The following is a 14,561-nucleotide window of genomic DNA, read 5'->3' as shown; positions in this document are numbered from 1 at the left end:
GCGGCGGGCCCGGATCAAAGCCGGTGCCTGCAAAGAGGTAGATATTTCTTTCTCCACGTGATTTGAAATAAAAGCAAAACGTAATCTCTGCCGTTTGTTGGGGTGTCCAACAAAAGAGCCACTTTCCAAAAAAAAAAAAAAATAGCCACTTTCCCCCAAAGGACTAGGTTAGTTAGTGGATCTCCTGAGCTACCGGGCAGCACGTGTGGAGGGCATGGTCTTCCTCTGCGGCACCCGCCCCGCGTGTGCTCGGCCCCACGGGGGACTCCGGGGACAGCAGGAGCCCCGGGCTCTGCGAGGCCGCCCCCCCCCCACCTCTTCCTTGCTCTCAGGTTGAAATGAAAGGAGGGTCCTCTGTTCTGGTATTTCCGGCTTTCTCTCACCTTTTATCCATAATTTCTAACAAGATGTGAGTTTTTCGTGACCAAGTTACCCCGCATGTGTAGGCCCTGCTGTCCCCCGCCCCCCCCATCATCTGCAGTAAGCACTCGGGAGATCAAGCTTTTTAAAAAACCTCGCAGAGCTTTCTGTTGAAACAAGTCGCGGTTCTCCCTCTTACCGGCTCAAGCGTGTTTTGAATGTAGCTGAAAGTCACAGGAAACACTTGAAAGTCTCCAGTGGGACGGTCTTAAGAGCATTTTACGCACAGGCTACCCCCGCCGCACCTTGCTGGTCCCCTGGGCGGTGTGGTCGCCTCTGCACCTGCTCCCCTCGAGGCGCAGGTTCTGGGCCGGAACAGGCTACATACGGGAGAGGGGCCTCCCGGCGCGGAAGGGGAGCTGCAGCGTAGTCCCCGCTCACAGAGCACAGCACCCTCTCCCCTCCGGGTCTGTGGTCCCCTCACGTTCACTCGTGAATGTGGCCTTCCTGCCCACCCCGACCCCGACCCTGACCCTGACCCCGACCCCGACCCCGGCCCCACGCAGCCACTAGCCCCTGGGACTCCCCGCACCGTCGGGAGAGTTGCAAACGGATAACCACGACTAACCTACTCCTGGACTCTGCTTCATGGTTGTCCAGGCACTTTTTTAACAATGATCTGACCCTCAAACAGCAGGACATGAACTGCGTGGATCCACTTGAAACGCCGACGTTTCTCGGTAAACGCAGCTCGGTCCTGTCCGTGGATTTTCTCTCCCCTGTGATTCTCTTCACGTTTTCCTTTCCCTGGCTCACTTTCCTGCAAGCATACAGCCTGGGAGACAAAGGACACACAGCATAGGTGTTAACTGACTGTTGGTGTTACTGGTAAGGGTCACGGCAGGCTGAATTTGTAGTGAGGTTTGGGGTGGATTTTTGACTGTGTCGTGTCTCACAAAAACCCAGTGAAGTCAGCACCACAGGCTCTTTTGCACCGTATCAGAGGAGCTGAGGTTTTCAGAGGTTAACGCGGGTTGGCCTGAGGTCACGGAGCACTCCCGCTGGCCCCGGGACACAGGCCTGTGGACCCCCGTCCCCTTCCCTGTCCACTCGGCTGCCTCTGCCCGGCTCACGCTTCTGCTTTCCAGGCAGAGAGGAAGCAGAGAAAGCCAAGCCCTGCTTGTGCCTCAAGGGAAAGCAGAGATGTGGGTGCAAATAACGCACACGGGGGGAGCTGGGATCCCTGGACGGGAGGAGGGGAGGGCTCGAGCCTGAGTCAGATCTGACTGGAGGGAGGGGGCTGTGTTGGGGTCATGGGACAAAGCAAGTGCAGGGGGTTAGGAAACAGGTTGTTTATTGTTTTACCCTCAAAAACCTTTCCCCTGGGACCCCCGGGTGGCTCAGCGGTTGGGCGTCTACCTTTGGCCCAGGGCGTGACCCCAGGGACCCGGGATCGAGTCCCACATCGGGCTCCCTGCGTGGAGCCTGCTTCTCCCTCTGCCTGTGTCTCTGCCTCTCTCTGTGTGTGTGTGTGTGTGTGTGTCTTTCATGAATAAATAAATAAAATCATAAAAAAAAAACCTTTCCCCTGCTTTCCTACCCCGACCCTCGCTTGTTCCCTCCTCCTGCTGCTGCTGCTGCGAGGACTCCTCCTCTCTCCTCCCCAGATGTCCATCCACCTGCAGGAGGACGGCTCCCAGGCCCACGTCCTGATGATGAAGGGCGCCCCTGAGAGGATCTTAGAGTTTTGCTCCACGTACCTCCTGAAGGGAAAGGAGTACCCCATGGATGACGAGATGAAGAAGAACTTCCAGAATGCCTACCTGGAGCTGGGAGGTCTCGGGGAGCGCGTGCTAGGTGAGGGGCTGCGGACGTAACCTGGAAAGAATGACATCCAAATGCTCATTTGCGGGCTGAGATGTCGGAGATGTTGGGGTGAGCAGGGCTGGGACGCAGGCCCCTGAGTGACAACTGGTCCCTCTGTCTCTCCCCAGGGTTCTGCTTCTTGAACCTGCCTAGCACTTTCTCCAAGGGATTCCGGTTTAATACGGATGAAATCAATTTTCCCATGGAGAACCTTTGTTTTGTGGGGCTCATATCGATGATTGACCCTCCCCGGGCTGCCGTGCCTGACGCTGTGGGCAAGTGTCGTAGTGCGGGGATCAAGGTAAACCCCCGACCGTCCCAGGAGCCCCCGGCCTATCGCACCTTGGAGCAGCGGCGGACAGCCTTGCGTAGAGTAGCTTCTCCGTAACCTTGGTTGAATTGAATTGATTTGTTTCCTTGAGCTGATGATTTTTAGTCTTCAGGGAGAACCTAATAGGAAATCCTAAGTTTCTTCTGTAGTTAGAGCCCCGTCGTGTAGGGAGCTTTAAAAATCTGATGCCTGCAGGGCGCCCGGCTGGCTCAGTCGGTGGAGCACGGGGGACCCTTGACCTTGGGACTGTGAGTTCACACCCCACGCTGGGTGCACAGATTACTTAGACAAGCAAACCTAAGGAAAATCTGATGCCTAGGCCACGCCCCCAAGCCTATTAACTTGGAAGCTCCAGGGTGGGGGTGCAGGCATCTACACTCTTTAAACTTTAAGTCTCAGAGATTTCAGTAGGCAAACTTACCTAAGTTTGAGAACCAGCTCCGAGGACGTGCACAGGACTCATCTAGGGGTCCTGCTGGAATGCAAATGTTGATTCAGCAGGTGCAAGACACCCTGAGTCTGTGCATTTGTAGCAAGCTCCCCGGTGACGCGTCGCCGCTGGTCTGCAGACCACGGCCAGAGTAGCAAGGTGCTAGAAGAGGTCAGGCCAGTGTGCTGCTGGGAGGGCGCCAGGGCTGGTCCGGATGACAGCGGGGAGACTGTGCTGCTGCGAGCCAGGCCCTCAGGGCACCTGACTCAGGGTGAAGAGCTACGCCAGCAGGTGCGTGTCCAGCAGAAACCAAGATGGGTTGGTCGGAGAGTGAAGCTCCCAGGCCCGGCATGGGGTGGGGCTTGACTTCTTGGGGGGCTTCATGTGAGGATTCCTCTAGTTCTGACATGGTCCGAACCTCGCTTCCAGGTCAGATGCTGGGTTCACCCACATCCTCACAGATCAGGGACCGACACCTTTCCTGCTCATACCTGATAGTCTGGATCCCAGGCTTGGGGGAGAGCAGGTTCGAGGCCGGGCGGGGGGCGGCGCTGGAGGTATTTAGGGGGAAGGGGATGGGAACAGTCAGCGCGGGCTTTCTCTTAGACCTTGACTGTCGGCGGGCCGTTCGTCTGGGGGCAGCTGGGCCGTGCCAAGTTCAATGATGGGCCACTAGAGTGACAACCCAGGAAAGGACGTAGGAACTATTCCGAGTGAGCTCCCTACGTGCCACATACTATCCAAGCAGCAGCGTCATTACAGCACGTCTGCGTAGGTAGCCCACGTCCGACCTCCCTGGCTCCCGCATCGTGGCCAGAGCTGGAGAAGGGCCCATTGGAGATTTCTGAGCTTCGAGGTGGCCGTTGGATAGGGAATCACTCTGTGGATGTGAAACGCGCCTCGTCTGGGGAGTTGTGGGTCCCTTAGAGCCCGAAGGAGTTACGATTGCACTTGCAGGCAGGGAAGGCCCGAACGAGGTGGGAGGGGTGAGTCAGCCTGGACGTCATCTCAGCCCGAGGCGAGCCTGAGGCCTTGGGGTGGCACCCACTTCCAGCTCTCGCTATCATCTCGCACTTCCTCGGGGCCCTAAGCTCACAGGACTTTGACAGACGTGGTGAGAAATTCTGAGTCGGCCCCTTTTCACTGTAGGGAAGCGTAAGACACATGCAGGGCGCCGTCCTTCGGGGAGGACAAAGGTCGTGGACAGTCGGCGGGTTGTCACCTGGGGTAGGGCCCTCCAGGGCCACTTCCAGAATGGCTCTGATGCAGAGCTGCTAAAAGGGGTCGGAGGGACCCGGGGTCACAGGCAGCGAAGTTCTTACAAGGAGACGACGGCAGGGCTGGTACTTCCCAGGGAGAACCATGTGCTTGGCCCTTGAGGGGAGAAAAAGAGAGCTAAAAATAAATAAATAGAAGCATCCAATTTTATTTGCCACTGGCAGAGGCTCTGGGCGCCGTGAAGGTGTCTGGGCCTCACCGTGAACCCGGCCCCTCCAAGAACTGCAGTCGGGCACCTACAGCGGACTCAGGCTCTCGGACGGGATGGATTCGGGGACCGAAGGGACAAGGGAACAAGGGGGCGACTCGCAAAACCCCATGGGAACTTCGGAGATGCCATCAGCACCCGCAAGTTGGACAGGACATTGCTTCAGTCCCAAGACGCGTCTCCGTGACAGGAAGCCGCCCCTGCAGGACTGCGCTCCTGCTGCACCTGCTGCACCTGCTGCACCTGCTGCACCTGCTGCACCTGCGCCACCGTGGAGCCCCACAAGCCCTGCGCCCTGGGAACTCGCTCTCGGGGGACCGACTTTGCCTTTCTGTGCATCCAGCCTGGCGTGGGCGTGGGGAAGGCTGCGGGACAGCCCCCCGAGCCACCGGGCCGGGCCCACGGTGCACCTGCCTGACGGGTCCCAGGTGGCTGTTCACGAACCCCCGGGAGTGGCCCCTGTTGCAGAGCACGGGCCCGTGGGGACAGACCAGCCATCCCTGTGCGGCGAGGAGACAAAAGGAGCAGACTGCTAGGACAGCACGGCGCTCGCAGCTGACCGTCGGGGAGGCAGGGACGGGGAGGGCTGGGACCAGGCACCTGCAAAGGGCTGCAGCCCAGGGGAGGCCGCAGTGAGCGGGAGGCAGGGGGAGCTCTGAGCACACCCGGGCCCAGTGCGTGTTTGCCAGACGTCCCTTTGTTGCCACGTGTTCTACGTGTAGGTGTTTGTCTTTTGAGCTTAAAGATGCAGAATAGCTTCTGGAACTATTGTGTGAAATTCTGAATATAGTAATGAACATGCCCGGAGCCCCAATTTGTTCCTGGGGAACCTAGAACCCGAACTGTCCTGTGTTATGGTCTGGGGGTCCTGACCCAGTCCCCGGGGGTGCAGCCACCATAGCGCACATTCTTGGGGATGAGCTGCAACTAGGCCCCGGGGAATGAATAGGGATCCGTTAGGCCCTTAGGTTGTGGGGACAAAGACGATTCTGTGCCCCTTCCCTCCCCTCCCAACCCAGGTGATCATGGTGACCGGGGACCACCCCATCACAGCCAAGGCCATCGCCAAAGGGGTGGGCATCATATCCGAAGGCAACGAGACCGCAGAGGACATGGCTGCCCGGTTGCAGGTCCCTGTCAGCCAGACCAACCCCAGGTGGGGCCCCTGGAGAGCCCGGATCCGCTGTTTGCCCTCCACCCTCGGCCACCCCACCCCGACCCCACTCACCCCCCTGCCTGGAGGCCCCTGCAGCCGGGAGGAGGCTGGGGTTCACTCACTGCAAAGTAAAGCTTAGTAGGAGAACGACCACGTGACTCTGGCCGTGGGTTCTCAGAGGAAGCGGGAGGAATGACCCCGCAGAGCAGGGGAGAGGCGGGTGGGAAGCGGGGCGTCCGTCCGTCCGTCCGGGGACAGCGGGTGGCTGCGGACAAGGAAGGGGCCGGGCGGAAAGCAGACTCGGAGGCCGTGGCGCAGGCTGCACAGGGGCGCCAGGGCTTCACGGGCTCCTGCCGCAGCCCCTGACATGTCTCCCTCAGGGAAGCCAAGGCCATCGTGGTGCACGGCTCGGACCTGAAGGACATGACGTCGGAGCAGCTGGACGAGATCCTCAAGAACCACACGGAGATCGTGTTCGCGCGGACGTCCCCGCAGCAGAAGCTCATCATCGTGGAGGGCTGCCAGAGGCAGGTGAGCGGGCGCCGCACGGGGCCGGGCCAGCCCAGACCTCCTCGGGCTGGGGGAGTCTCCAAAGAGCCGCCTGCCCGGCCCCTGAGAGGGGCGCCAGTCGGGGGCCCCCCCGAGAGTTGTAATGTCCCCGGAGGAGCAGGAGAGGGAAGGGCCAGGCACAAGGGCTTTCAGAAGCAAGGGATGATGGGATCCGAGTGACCCCGGGATTGGTCTCGATGTGACACAGTGATGACCTGGCTCCTCCTGTGCTTTGCCCAGGGGGCCGTGGTGGCCGTGACCGGGGACGGCGTGAACGACTCCCCCGCGCTCAAGAAGGCCGACATCGGCATCGCCATGGGCATCTCGGGCTCCGACGTGTCCAAGCAGGCCGCCGACATGATCCTGCTGGACGACAACTTTGCGTCCATCGTCACGGGCGTGGAGGAGGGTGAGGGGCAGGGCGCCCGTCGACTCGGGTGACCCCAGGCGGGCGGGAGCTGGTGGGCATCGCTGTCACTCCCCTTGCCCGGCATCCAAGCTCCATGACCCCGCACAGGCTGGGAAGCGTCCACATAAGGCAAAATTCCGTAAATCAGGTTTGGCCGTCCTGGGAACATCACCCCCGGGAGCCCTTCTGGACGAGGTGGGAGGAAAGCGCAGGTGCGACAAGGAGACCAGGGTGTGGTCTAGCATAGGGTGCTCTGTCCTTGCACGCGCACCCCGGGGAGTCCGCAGCAGGTTCCAGGATGTGGCCCCTCCCTGGGACTGCTCCATATGCCACAGTCTCGGGGTCTCTGCGAACCCCTCGCCTGAGTGATGCTGATACGGTGAGATCAGCCTGGAGCCCGACCCCAGAACTGACCGCATGAGCCTCACCACCGGCCCTCTGTCCCAGAGAAATCTGAAGACCAGGCCCCCGGGCGAGCGGGGGAGCCCTAGAGTCTGTTCCCCGGGCTCCCCGCCTTCTGCCTGCGGCCAGCTCACTGAAACCCAGGACGACCCATATAATAGTAATAGTCATGCCGTGGCACTAGGCCTAGCGTGATCCTGACGCCGCGCTCACTATTCGGTCTCCATTCAATACATTTTCCAGAGCACCGTGCACCAGGCTCTATTCTAGACACTGGGGAGCAAGGGCGGGAAATAAAAAGACACAAATCCCGACCCTCACGTTCCTTCATTTCTAGGGGAGCAAGACAGTCAAGTGCATAGTAGCTTATGGGGAGATGAGCGCCATGGGGCTGGGGTCAGGGACTTGCGAGGCAGGAGGAATGAGGCTCCGGGAGGTGAGAGGGGCCCAAGGTCACAAGCTATTCGTGGCAGAAAATGGGACTGGGAGCCAAGTCCGGGCTGTCTCGGCCTCAGCCTGAAGCTTCTCCGGCCTTGGTGTCGGCGTTCCCAGACACCTTTCAGCCTCGGCCAGGCCCAAGCCTGTGGCATCCTCAGGGATCAGGGGCTGTTACCCCCACTGCATCCGACCACGGGGGGCTCGCTGGTAAAGCACGGCCCCGAGGGTCACGTAGCTCAGGAGCAAAGCAGGTCTAGGACCTCCGGACGCTGCTCTGTAGTGATCTCTGCCCAGGAGCTGCTGTGCGGGCGGGGTCCTCTCTGCGCTTCTCACAGGAGGGTGGCCGTCCTCCCCCAGGCCGCCTCATCTTTGACAACCTCAAGAAATCCATCGCGTACACCCTGACCAGCAACATCCCCGAGATCACCCCCTTCCTGCTGTTCATCATCCTCAGTATCCCCCTGCCTCTGGGCACCATAACCATCCTCTGCATCGACCTGGGCACAGACATGGTGAGGCCCAAACCGGGACGCAGCCGGCGGAGCTCCTGCGAGGGGGACCGGGGCGCAGGGTGAGGGACAGGGCTCGCTCGAGGGACCCCTGTGTTTCCCTCTGAGCTTTGTCTCCCTTGTCTTGCTTTCCACCCTCCAGGTCCCGGCCATCTCCTTGGCTTACGAGTCAGCTGAGAGTGACATCATGAAGAGGGCCCCACGGAATCCCAAGAACGACAACCTGGTGAACAACCGCCTCATCGGCATGGCCTACGGACAGATCGGTGCGGCCCAGGCCGTGGGGCTGGGGTGGGGAGCGGCTGTACCTGCCCGGCCGCTGCAGGCAGCTCCGCTTGCCAGTCAGGGGGGTATTTTGGTGATAACAAACCGTGTGCTGCCACCACCTCCCCCCGGCACGCAGGGAGCCACCCGTGTGTCATCTGCCCTTAGGAGTCCAGCTGGGAAGGAGCAAACATACATGAACTGATAGCGTCTCTCCAAGGGCCGAGGAGTGAGCGTGCACGGGCCACGGGAGGGCAGAACAGGGCAGGGGGCTCCCGAGCCGGCGGGGCAGTCAGGGCGGCCGAGGGGAGGGAACAGGGCTGGCGCTGGTACAGGGAAGATCGCAGATGCACGGTCAGCTGAGCAGGCCCGAGGAGGGGGAGCCCGTGTGCCGCCCCCAGAAGACTGAGTTAGCAGTCTGGGGGGGCCCCTGCTCCCGAGCAAGGAGCCGTAGAGAATGAGGCTGTGGATGCAGGTAGCATTTGTGCTGCGCCAGCCTTGAAAGGCATTCACCAGCCTTTGGAAGTCTTGGCTCCTGAGTTGCCGCTGTAGTGTTTCGGGGAGCAGGAGGGGGATGGAGGCGGAAGAGACTGAGGGCAGGGGAGACACCCCAATATCTAGAGGAGGAGAGAAACAGATTTAGGAGCCAGACCTACGTCTGGATCCCCAGGTCACCACTTCCTACCTGTGTGATGGTGAATGAGGACTGAATCCTGTTTGGGCTTCAGTGTCCCCACTTATGAAGGGTAAATAGTAGCTTGCAGTCGTGGTGACGTCCACGGGGACCTGCTCAGCTCAGCGGTCGGTAGGCAAACGCTGGCAAACGCTTGGTGGACGGAGCTGTCGCTTGGGGCGGGGGGGGGGGGACAGGCCAGCAACACATAGAGGGGGAGGCGCCAGGGGAGGACAGGACCTGATGAGGGTCCTCGTGTGACAGGAAGTGGACACAGAGGAGCCCAGCGCTAGCTCAGGAGGAAGCGGGAATCAATTCCCTCTGAGGTCCTTTCAGTTTTAAGAGTTTGTGACCCGAAGGTGATTCTGGGTCAGAGCCCCGAAACAAATGTCGGGGCTTGGAGACGAGTCCTGCGGAGGTGTGAAGGGGTCGGGTCGCTGATGGCAGCCTCCTGCACACTGGAACCCGGCCGCCACCCCTTCCCTGGTCTGCCTCTCGAGGTCCTTCCCTGAACAGGTTCCTCGGCCCGTGGCTGTCATTCACAGGCATGATCCAGGCCCTGGCCGGATTCTTCACCTACTTTGTGATCCTGGCCGAGAACGGTTTCAAGCCTATTGACCTCCTGGGCATCCGCCTCAACTGGGAGGACCGCTTCTTCAATGACCTGGAGGACAGCTACGGACAGCAGTGGGTGAGCGAAGGGGTGGCGGCCCACACGGGACCGGGAGGGGTGAGGACGGGACAGGGAAGAGTGGGGGACGCAGGCAGCACACAGAGGTGATGCCTCAGGTCCAGTCCTACGGGACCTCGCTCTCCGGTCACATCGGCAAATGCTCCTCAAACGAGCACTTTTCGGACGCGGACTTCATTTCTGTCTGTTGCCGGTCCTTACCTTGCTGGGTCTCTCAGCCTCCTTGCACCGGGAGGTCTTCACCATCATGCCAACGTTCGGGGGCTGGTTTCTGTGTTTCCAGGTTCTGGAAATATCATTGCCCCCGAAAGACCCGTTGCTGGGTCTTCTCTCTGTGTTTCGCTCCGTCCCTCCCTCCAGGGGAGTCCAAATTATAGGACTTCAAGTCTGAAAAGCCACGTGCTTTGTACCGACCGCCCTCCCTCGCCTTTCCAAACGTGTTAGGCCCAGCGGGCGCCTCTCTGTAGTACTCTTTCCTAAGACCCTAGATGAGTGAGGCTCAAACTGCAGCCCTCGAGCCCACGGGACGTGTTCAAGAGTGTTAGTAGGTAGGCGTTATCCCCCTACCTGTGAACGTGCCCGTCCCAGTTCCCAAAACCGCGGGGGACGTGACACCGATTATTGCTGGAGTCGTAGGACCACAGAGAATGCAAAGTCTATAGAGGACACATAGTTTGTCATCATCACTCTTTAAATGAGGAAACTGAGTCTGGAAAGACTTTACGACTTGCACCACGTCCCAGGGCGCATCCCTAGGAGGGCCTCTGCGCTGGTTCCTGCCCGGCCCCTTCCTCCTGCACCTCGATGCCTCCAAACCAAGCTGACGGCAGGTTTCTCAGAAGAATGTTGGAATCCGGGTTGTTGGAAAGGCGCCCCCTATACACACCTGGCTTCCCCTCGCTGAGCCCCACGAGGCCATCAGAGGTCAGTGTTCCCAGCCACCAAGGCCGCTCCACGGTCCAATGATGCCCAAAGTCGTCACACCGTCCGCATCTCCTCCATCCTCTGCTCCAGCCTTTGTTAGTTTTATACCTTGAGGCCATCTCTCTGCTGCCAAGAGGCAGCTTACCATATACTCATTTACAATTAATTAAAGGTAATTAAAATTAATTTGAAGTCACGCCAGATTGCATCAAAGACATCTTGAGGTCTCACAGAACGGGCTGGTAACAGCCGCCCCAGGAGTAAACTTCGTCAGGCAGGTCGCTGCCTCTTCCAGGTGATCTCGTACGGACCCCCCGCCCCCCCCCCCCCCCGCCGCCCCCAGGAAGGACTCCGCAGGCTGCCGGAAGCCAGGAGAGCTCCTTACCTTCTAAACACCTCTTGCCCTTAATTCCACTGATCGCCACTCATTCATTCGCGAAGCATCTCCTACGTGCCGGACGCTGTCCTGGCCCTGGGCGCGCCGTAGCAACACACACGGTGCATCTGCTGCTCCTGTGGAGCTTACGTCCTCCCTGGGCGGGGGGCGGGAGGCGGGCGGGTGACAAGCAAATCCCTAACACACTGGGTCGACCTACGGGACTGGGGTCCGAGTGGAGTCCGGGAAGGCTGGGAATTGAGACACCGGAGTGGGCGAGACGGAGACAGCGAAGTGGTGGTGAGGGAGGGGGAGCTGCTCGAAGCGGGAATCCCAGGGCAACAGCTGGACCGGGGCGACCGCGGGCACAAGCAGCCCTGGTGGGGCCTGGAGGGCCGCACGGCTGGGGAGGGAGGCCGAGGCACGCGCAGCCGAGCACCCACGTGAGCGTTTGCATCCCCAGCATCCAGGCAGGAGCGGGGCCGCGGGGCCCGAGCCCGGGTGCTGGCTGGACCCCCGACTCCCAGCCTCTGCCTTCCAACCATCTCGGGCTCCGTCTTGCCCTCCCAGGGCCCAGCCCACGAGCTTCGTTCCGTACGTGGTGTCTCGTCGTTCAGTCATCCACAGTCTCAAATTCTTCGTCCCGTCTCCCCGTTCGCTATGCCCGTGCCGTTCTCGTCTTTGAGACACGGGCTTTCTGGGGGGGCCAACGGAGATGCGCCTCCCCCGGTTCCCGCTGCCCTGGGGACTCCTCTCGGGACCTCCTGGGGTGCTGGCCCGGCCGGCCCACTCGTCTTCCCCACTAGACTTAGGGTCTAGGCCAGACTTGGGTTCCTCAGATGCGAGGGAGGCCCCGGGGCGAGCGCCCGACTCACTGCCCTCCCTGCGGGGGTGCCCTCTGCCCCACTGCCCTTCCGGGCCCCCCGGGCCGACACCTGCCACCCGGTGCCCTGGGCATGGGAGGGCGGTGCCAGGGTAGGCGGGACAGGTGCTCGCCCCTGGCATGCTCCGGGGGGCCAGGAAAGCGCCGGCAGGTCCCAGGTAGCCCACATGAACCCACGGAGCCCGCGCAGGAAGGGCTGGGGCCAGACGGTGTGACGTGTGGGGCCTAAGACCCCTGGGTCGGCCTTGGGGCCCAGGGTGGCGGGGGAGGGACCAAGCCTGTGGGGTGGATGGGATCCCTCCTGACACGGACCACCCACCCGGCAGACCTACGAGCAGCGGAAGGTGCTGGAGTTCACCTGCCAGACGGCCTTCTTCGTCAGCATCGTGGTCGTGCAGTGGGCTGACCTCATCATCTGCAAGACCCGTCGCAACTCAGTCTTCCAGCAGGGCATGAAGTGAGCGCCCCCGGCCCCCCGCCCTGACACCCACTCCCCCGCCCCCGCCTCTCGCTCCCTTCCTGCAGCGCGCCCTGCAACATTTCTTCCCAGAAACAACATCCTAATATTCGGGATCATGGAGGAGACATTCCTGGCTGCCTTTCTGTCCTACACCCCAGGCATGGACGTGGCCCTGCGGATGTACCCCCTCAAGTGAGTCAGGGAGCCACGCAGGCTGGGGGGCCTCAGCCGGGGGGTCCTGGGAGAGGAAGCTGCCTGGGTGGATGGGCTACCCTCGGGATGTAAGGAGAACTGTCTGCGCCCCCACACGTGCGTCCAACTCGGGAGGCACCAGGGCCTGGGCCGAGCGACGGCACTGCGCGGGGCACACGAGGTTAGCGGACTCCCCGGCCCTCAGGTAGCGGCATGGAGGGGCCGCCGGGTGTTGGAACCTCCAGCAGCGGGGCAGGAGCGTGGCTGTCGGGGCGCCGAGGTGACACGCTAGAGCCGCCGGGGTGGGCTGCGCGGAGGGCAGGTGAGCACAAAAATAGCCCGAAGTGCGCCCCACTCGCCCTGCTGTGACCGACACACTCGTGTCGGTGGGCGCACACCGAAGTTCTCACTGTCTGGACCCTGGTTGGTTCAAATCATGCCCATGTTTTTGTCTTCTGATTTGTTTTGTTTTACGTCCATGTATTGTCGTGAAAAAACCCGCAAGGAGGAGCGTCTGACCCTCAGTTTCGGCTCACATCTTGATTTCAAGGTCTTGAGATCGAGCCCCTGTTTGGGGCCCCACGCGCAGCACGGAGTCGGCTTCTCCTCCCTCTCCCTCTGCCCCTGCCCCGGTTGTGTGCACGCAGCACTCTCGCTCACTCGCTCTGTCTCTCTCGAATGCATACGTCAATCTTTTTTTAAAATATTTTTTTAGGGTGGCCTGGGTGGCTCAGCGGTTTAGCGCCTGCCTTCAGCCCGGGGTGTGATCCTGGAGTCCCAGGATCGAGTCCCACGTCGGGCTCCATGCAGGGAGCTTCTCCCTCTGCCTGTGTCTCTGCCTCTCTCTCTCTCTCTGTGTCTCTCATGAATAAATAAATAAAATCTTAAGAAATAATAATCATTTTAAAGATTTTACTTATTCATAAGAGACACAGAGACACAGGCAGAGGGAGAAGCAGGCTTCCTGCGGGGAGCCCGATGCAAGACTGGATCCCAGTACTCTGGGATCACACCCTGGGCTGAAGGCAGACGCTCAACCACTGAGCCACCCAGGTGTCCCATAAATACATAAATCCTAAAAAAAGAAAGAAAGAAAGAAAGAAAGAAAGAAAGAAAGAAAGAAAGAAAGAAAGAAAGAAAGAAAGTTAGTTTTACGCCGTGCCGCCAGTCCCACCGCCCCCACCCACCCCACCCGCAGAGGCTGCCTACTAGTGACGTAGACCTTGTTCTTCCAGCTTTTGTCTGCTGCAAATGCACGCAGCGCGCTCACCTTTCCGCCCCTTGCAGTGTTTCGACACAGTGCTTTGTATACTGCAGGTGCTCCATTAATGTTTCGGAACAGACACTGGCGCTGCCCTTAGAGCCTGACCGGCCCAGTTTGGGTCTCAGCCCTACCGTGTGCGTAACCCGCCTGCGCCTCCGCGGTACCTGCCGAGCGTGCATCACACGGCCCGGGCAGGCCGCCGTGAGCGTGTGTAGGGAACGGTGCGCGCGTGGCTGAGCGCCAGCCGAGGTCTACGCGGGCCACCATGGCAGCTGCTGTCTGATGCAGGAAAGGTGTCAGGGTTCAACGCCGAGGGCCTAGAAAGAATTCTTAAGCGGTCCTTGGTGCCAAAGGGTGGTGCTATTACCAGGCGCGGGGACAGGACCCGCTGGCAGAAAGAGCTGCACGGGGTCGCGAGGAGTGAGCGGCCACCGGACACTTCCAGGCTGGGAGGGGCCCAGGGAGCGCGTCAGTCCCCCGGCAATTTGGCAGCAGGGTTCCCAGGACCTCGAGGGGGCATTTAGGGCCGGCTAGCCATGAAACCCGACCCATGAGACCCTCCAGATATAGATCAGTGGGTCGTGTGCTTGGGGGATGAGCGTCAACACGCACCTCGGGGGCTGCAGATAGTTTCCAAAGGAATTTTTATATGTTCAAGTCGACTCCCAGGCCCCGGGGGTCGGGCTAGGATTGCCCTGTGGCCTTAGCAAGTGTCAACACCGAGGCAGCTGAGTCCCTAGGGGGAGGCCCCTCGGCCTGCGTCCAGGACGTGTCGGTGGGCTGCAGGCGGGAAGGAACCTTAATCTTGCGTCTGCTTCGTTCCCACGTCACATCCCGCCGCTGGGCTCTCAGCGTTCGGCTACTGAGACCGGGAAACTGAGTTGGTCATTTTATCCGG

The 14,561-nt window shown here is 60.6% G+C and overlaps 1 protein-coding gene across 9 annotated transcripts in view; it reads left to right on the top strand.

Moving 5' to 3' along the window:
• The window catches only part of ATP1A4 (ATPase Na+/K+ transporting subunit alpha 4), a 57,587-nt gene that overhangs the window by 41,626 nt on the left and 1,400 nt on the right, over nt 1-14,561 (top strand). For 4 of the 9 annotated variants that reach the window (XM_038586359.1, XM_038586361.1, XM_038586360.1 and 1 more), the window contains 10 exons: nt 2,028-2,217; nt 2,355-2,527; nt 5,493-5,629; nt 6,010-6,160; nt 6,419-6,587; nt 7,785-7,939; nt 8,079-8,202; nt 9,419-9,564; nt 12,074-12,204; nt 12,298-12,399. In XM_038586359.1, the coding sequence (XP_038442287.1) occupies nt 2,028-2,217; nt 2,355-2,527; nt 5,493-5,629; nt 6,010-6,160; nt 6,419-6,587; nt 7,785-7,939; nt 8,079-8,202; nt 9,419-9,564; nt 12,074-12,204; nt 12,298-12,399 (1,478 nt within the window). Of the gene's footprint in view, nt 1-2,027; nt 2,218-2,354; nt 2,528-5,492; nt 5,630-6,009; nt 6,161-6,418; nt 6,588-7,784; nt 7,940-8,078; nt 8,203-9,418; nt 9,565-9,847; nt 10,169-10,200; nt 10,675-12,073; nt 12,205-12,297; nt 12,400-12,904; nt 12,958-14,561 lie in introns of those variants that run through there. The other 5 variants (XM_038586362.1, XM_038586364.1, XM_038586363.1 and 2 more) reach the window with 5 other exon arrangements.

This window comes from Canis lupus, chromosome 38, assembly GCF_011100685.1.
Source record: "Canis lupus familiaris isolate Mischka breed German Shepherd chromosome 38, alternate assembly UU_Cfam_GSD_1.0, whole genome shotgun sequence".
NCBI classification, from domain to species: domain Eukaryota; kingdom Metazoa; phylum Chordata; class Mammalia; order Carnivora; family Canidae; genus Canis; species Canis lupus.
The sequence above is the reverse complement of the archived record's forward strand: the minus strand, read 5'-3'. Positions and strand labels throughout refer to the sequence as shown.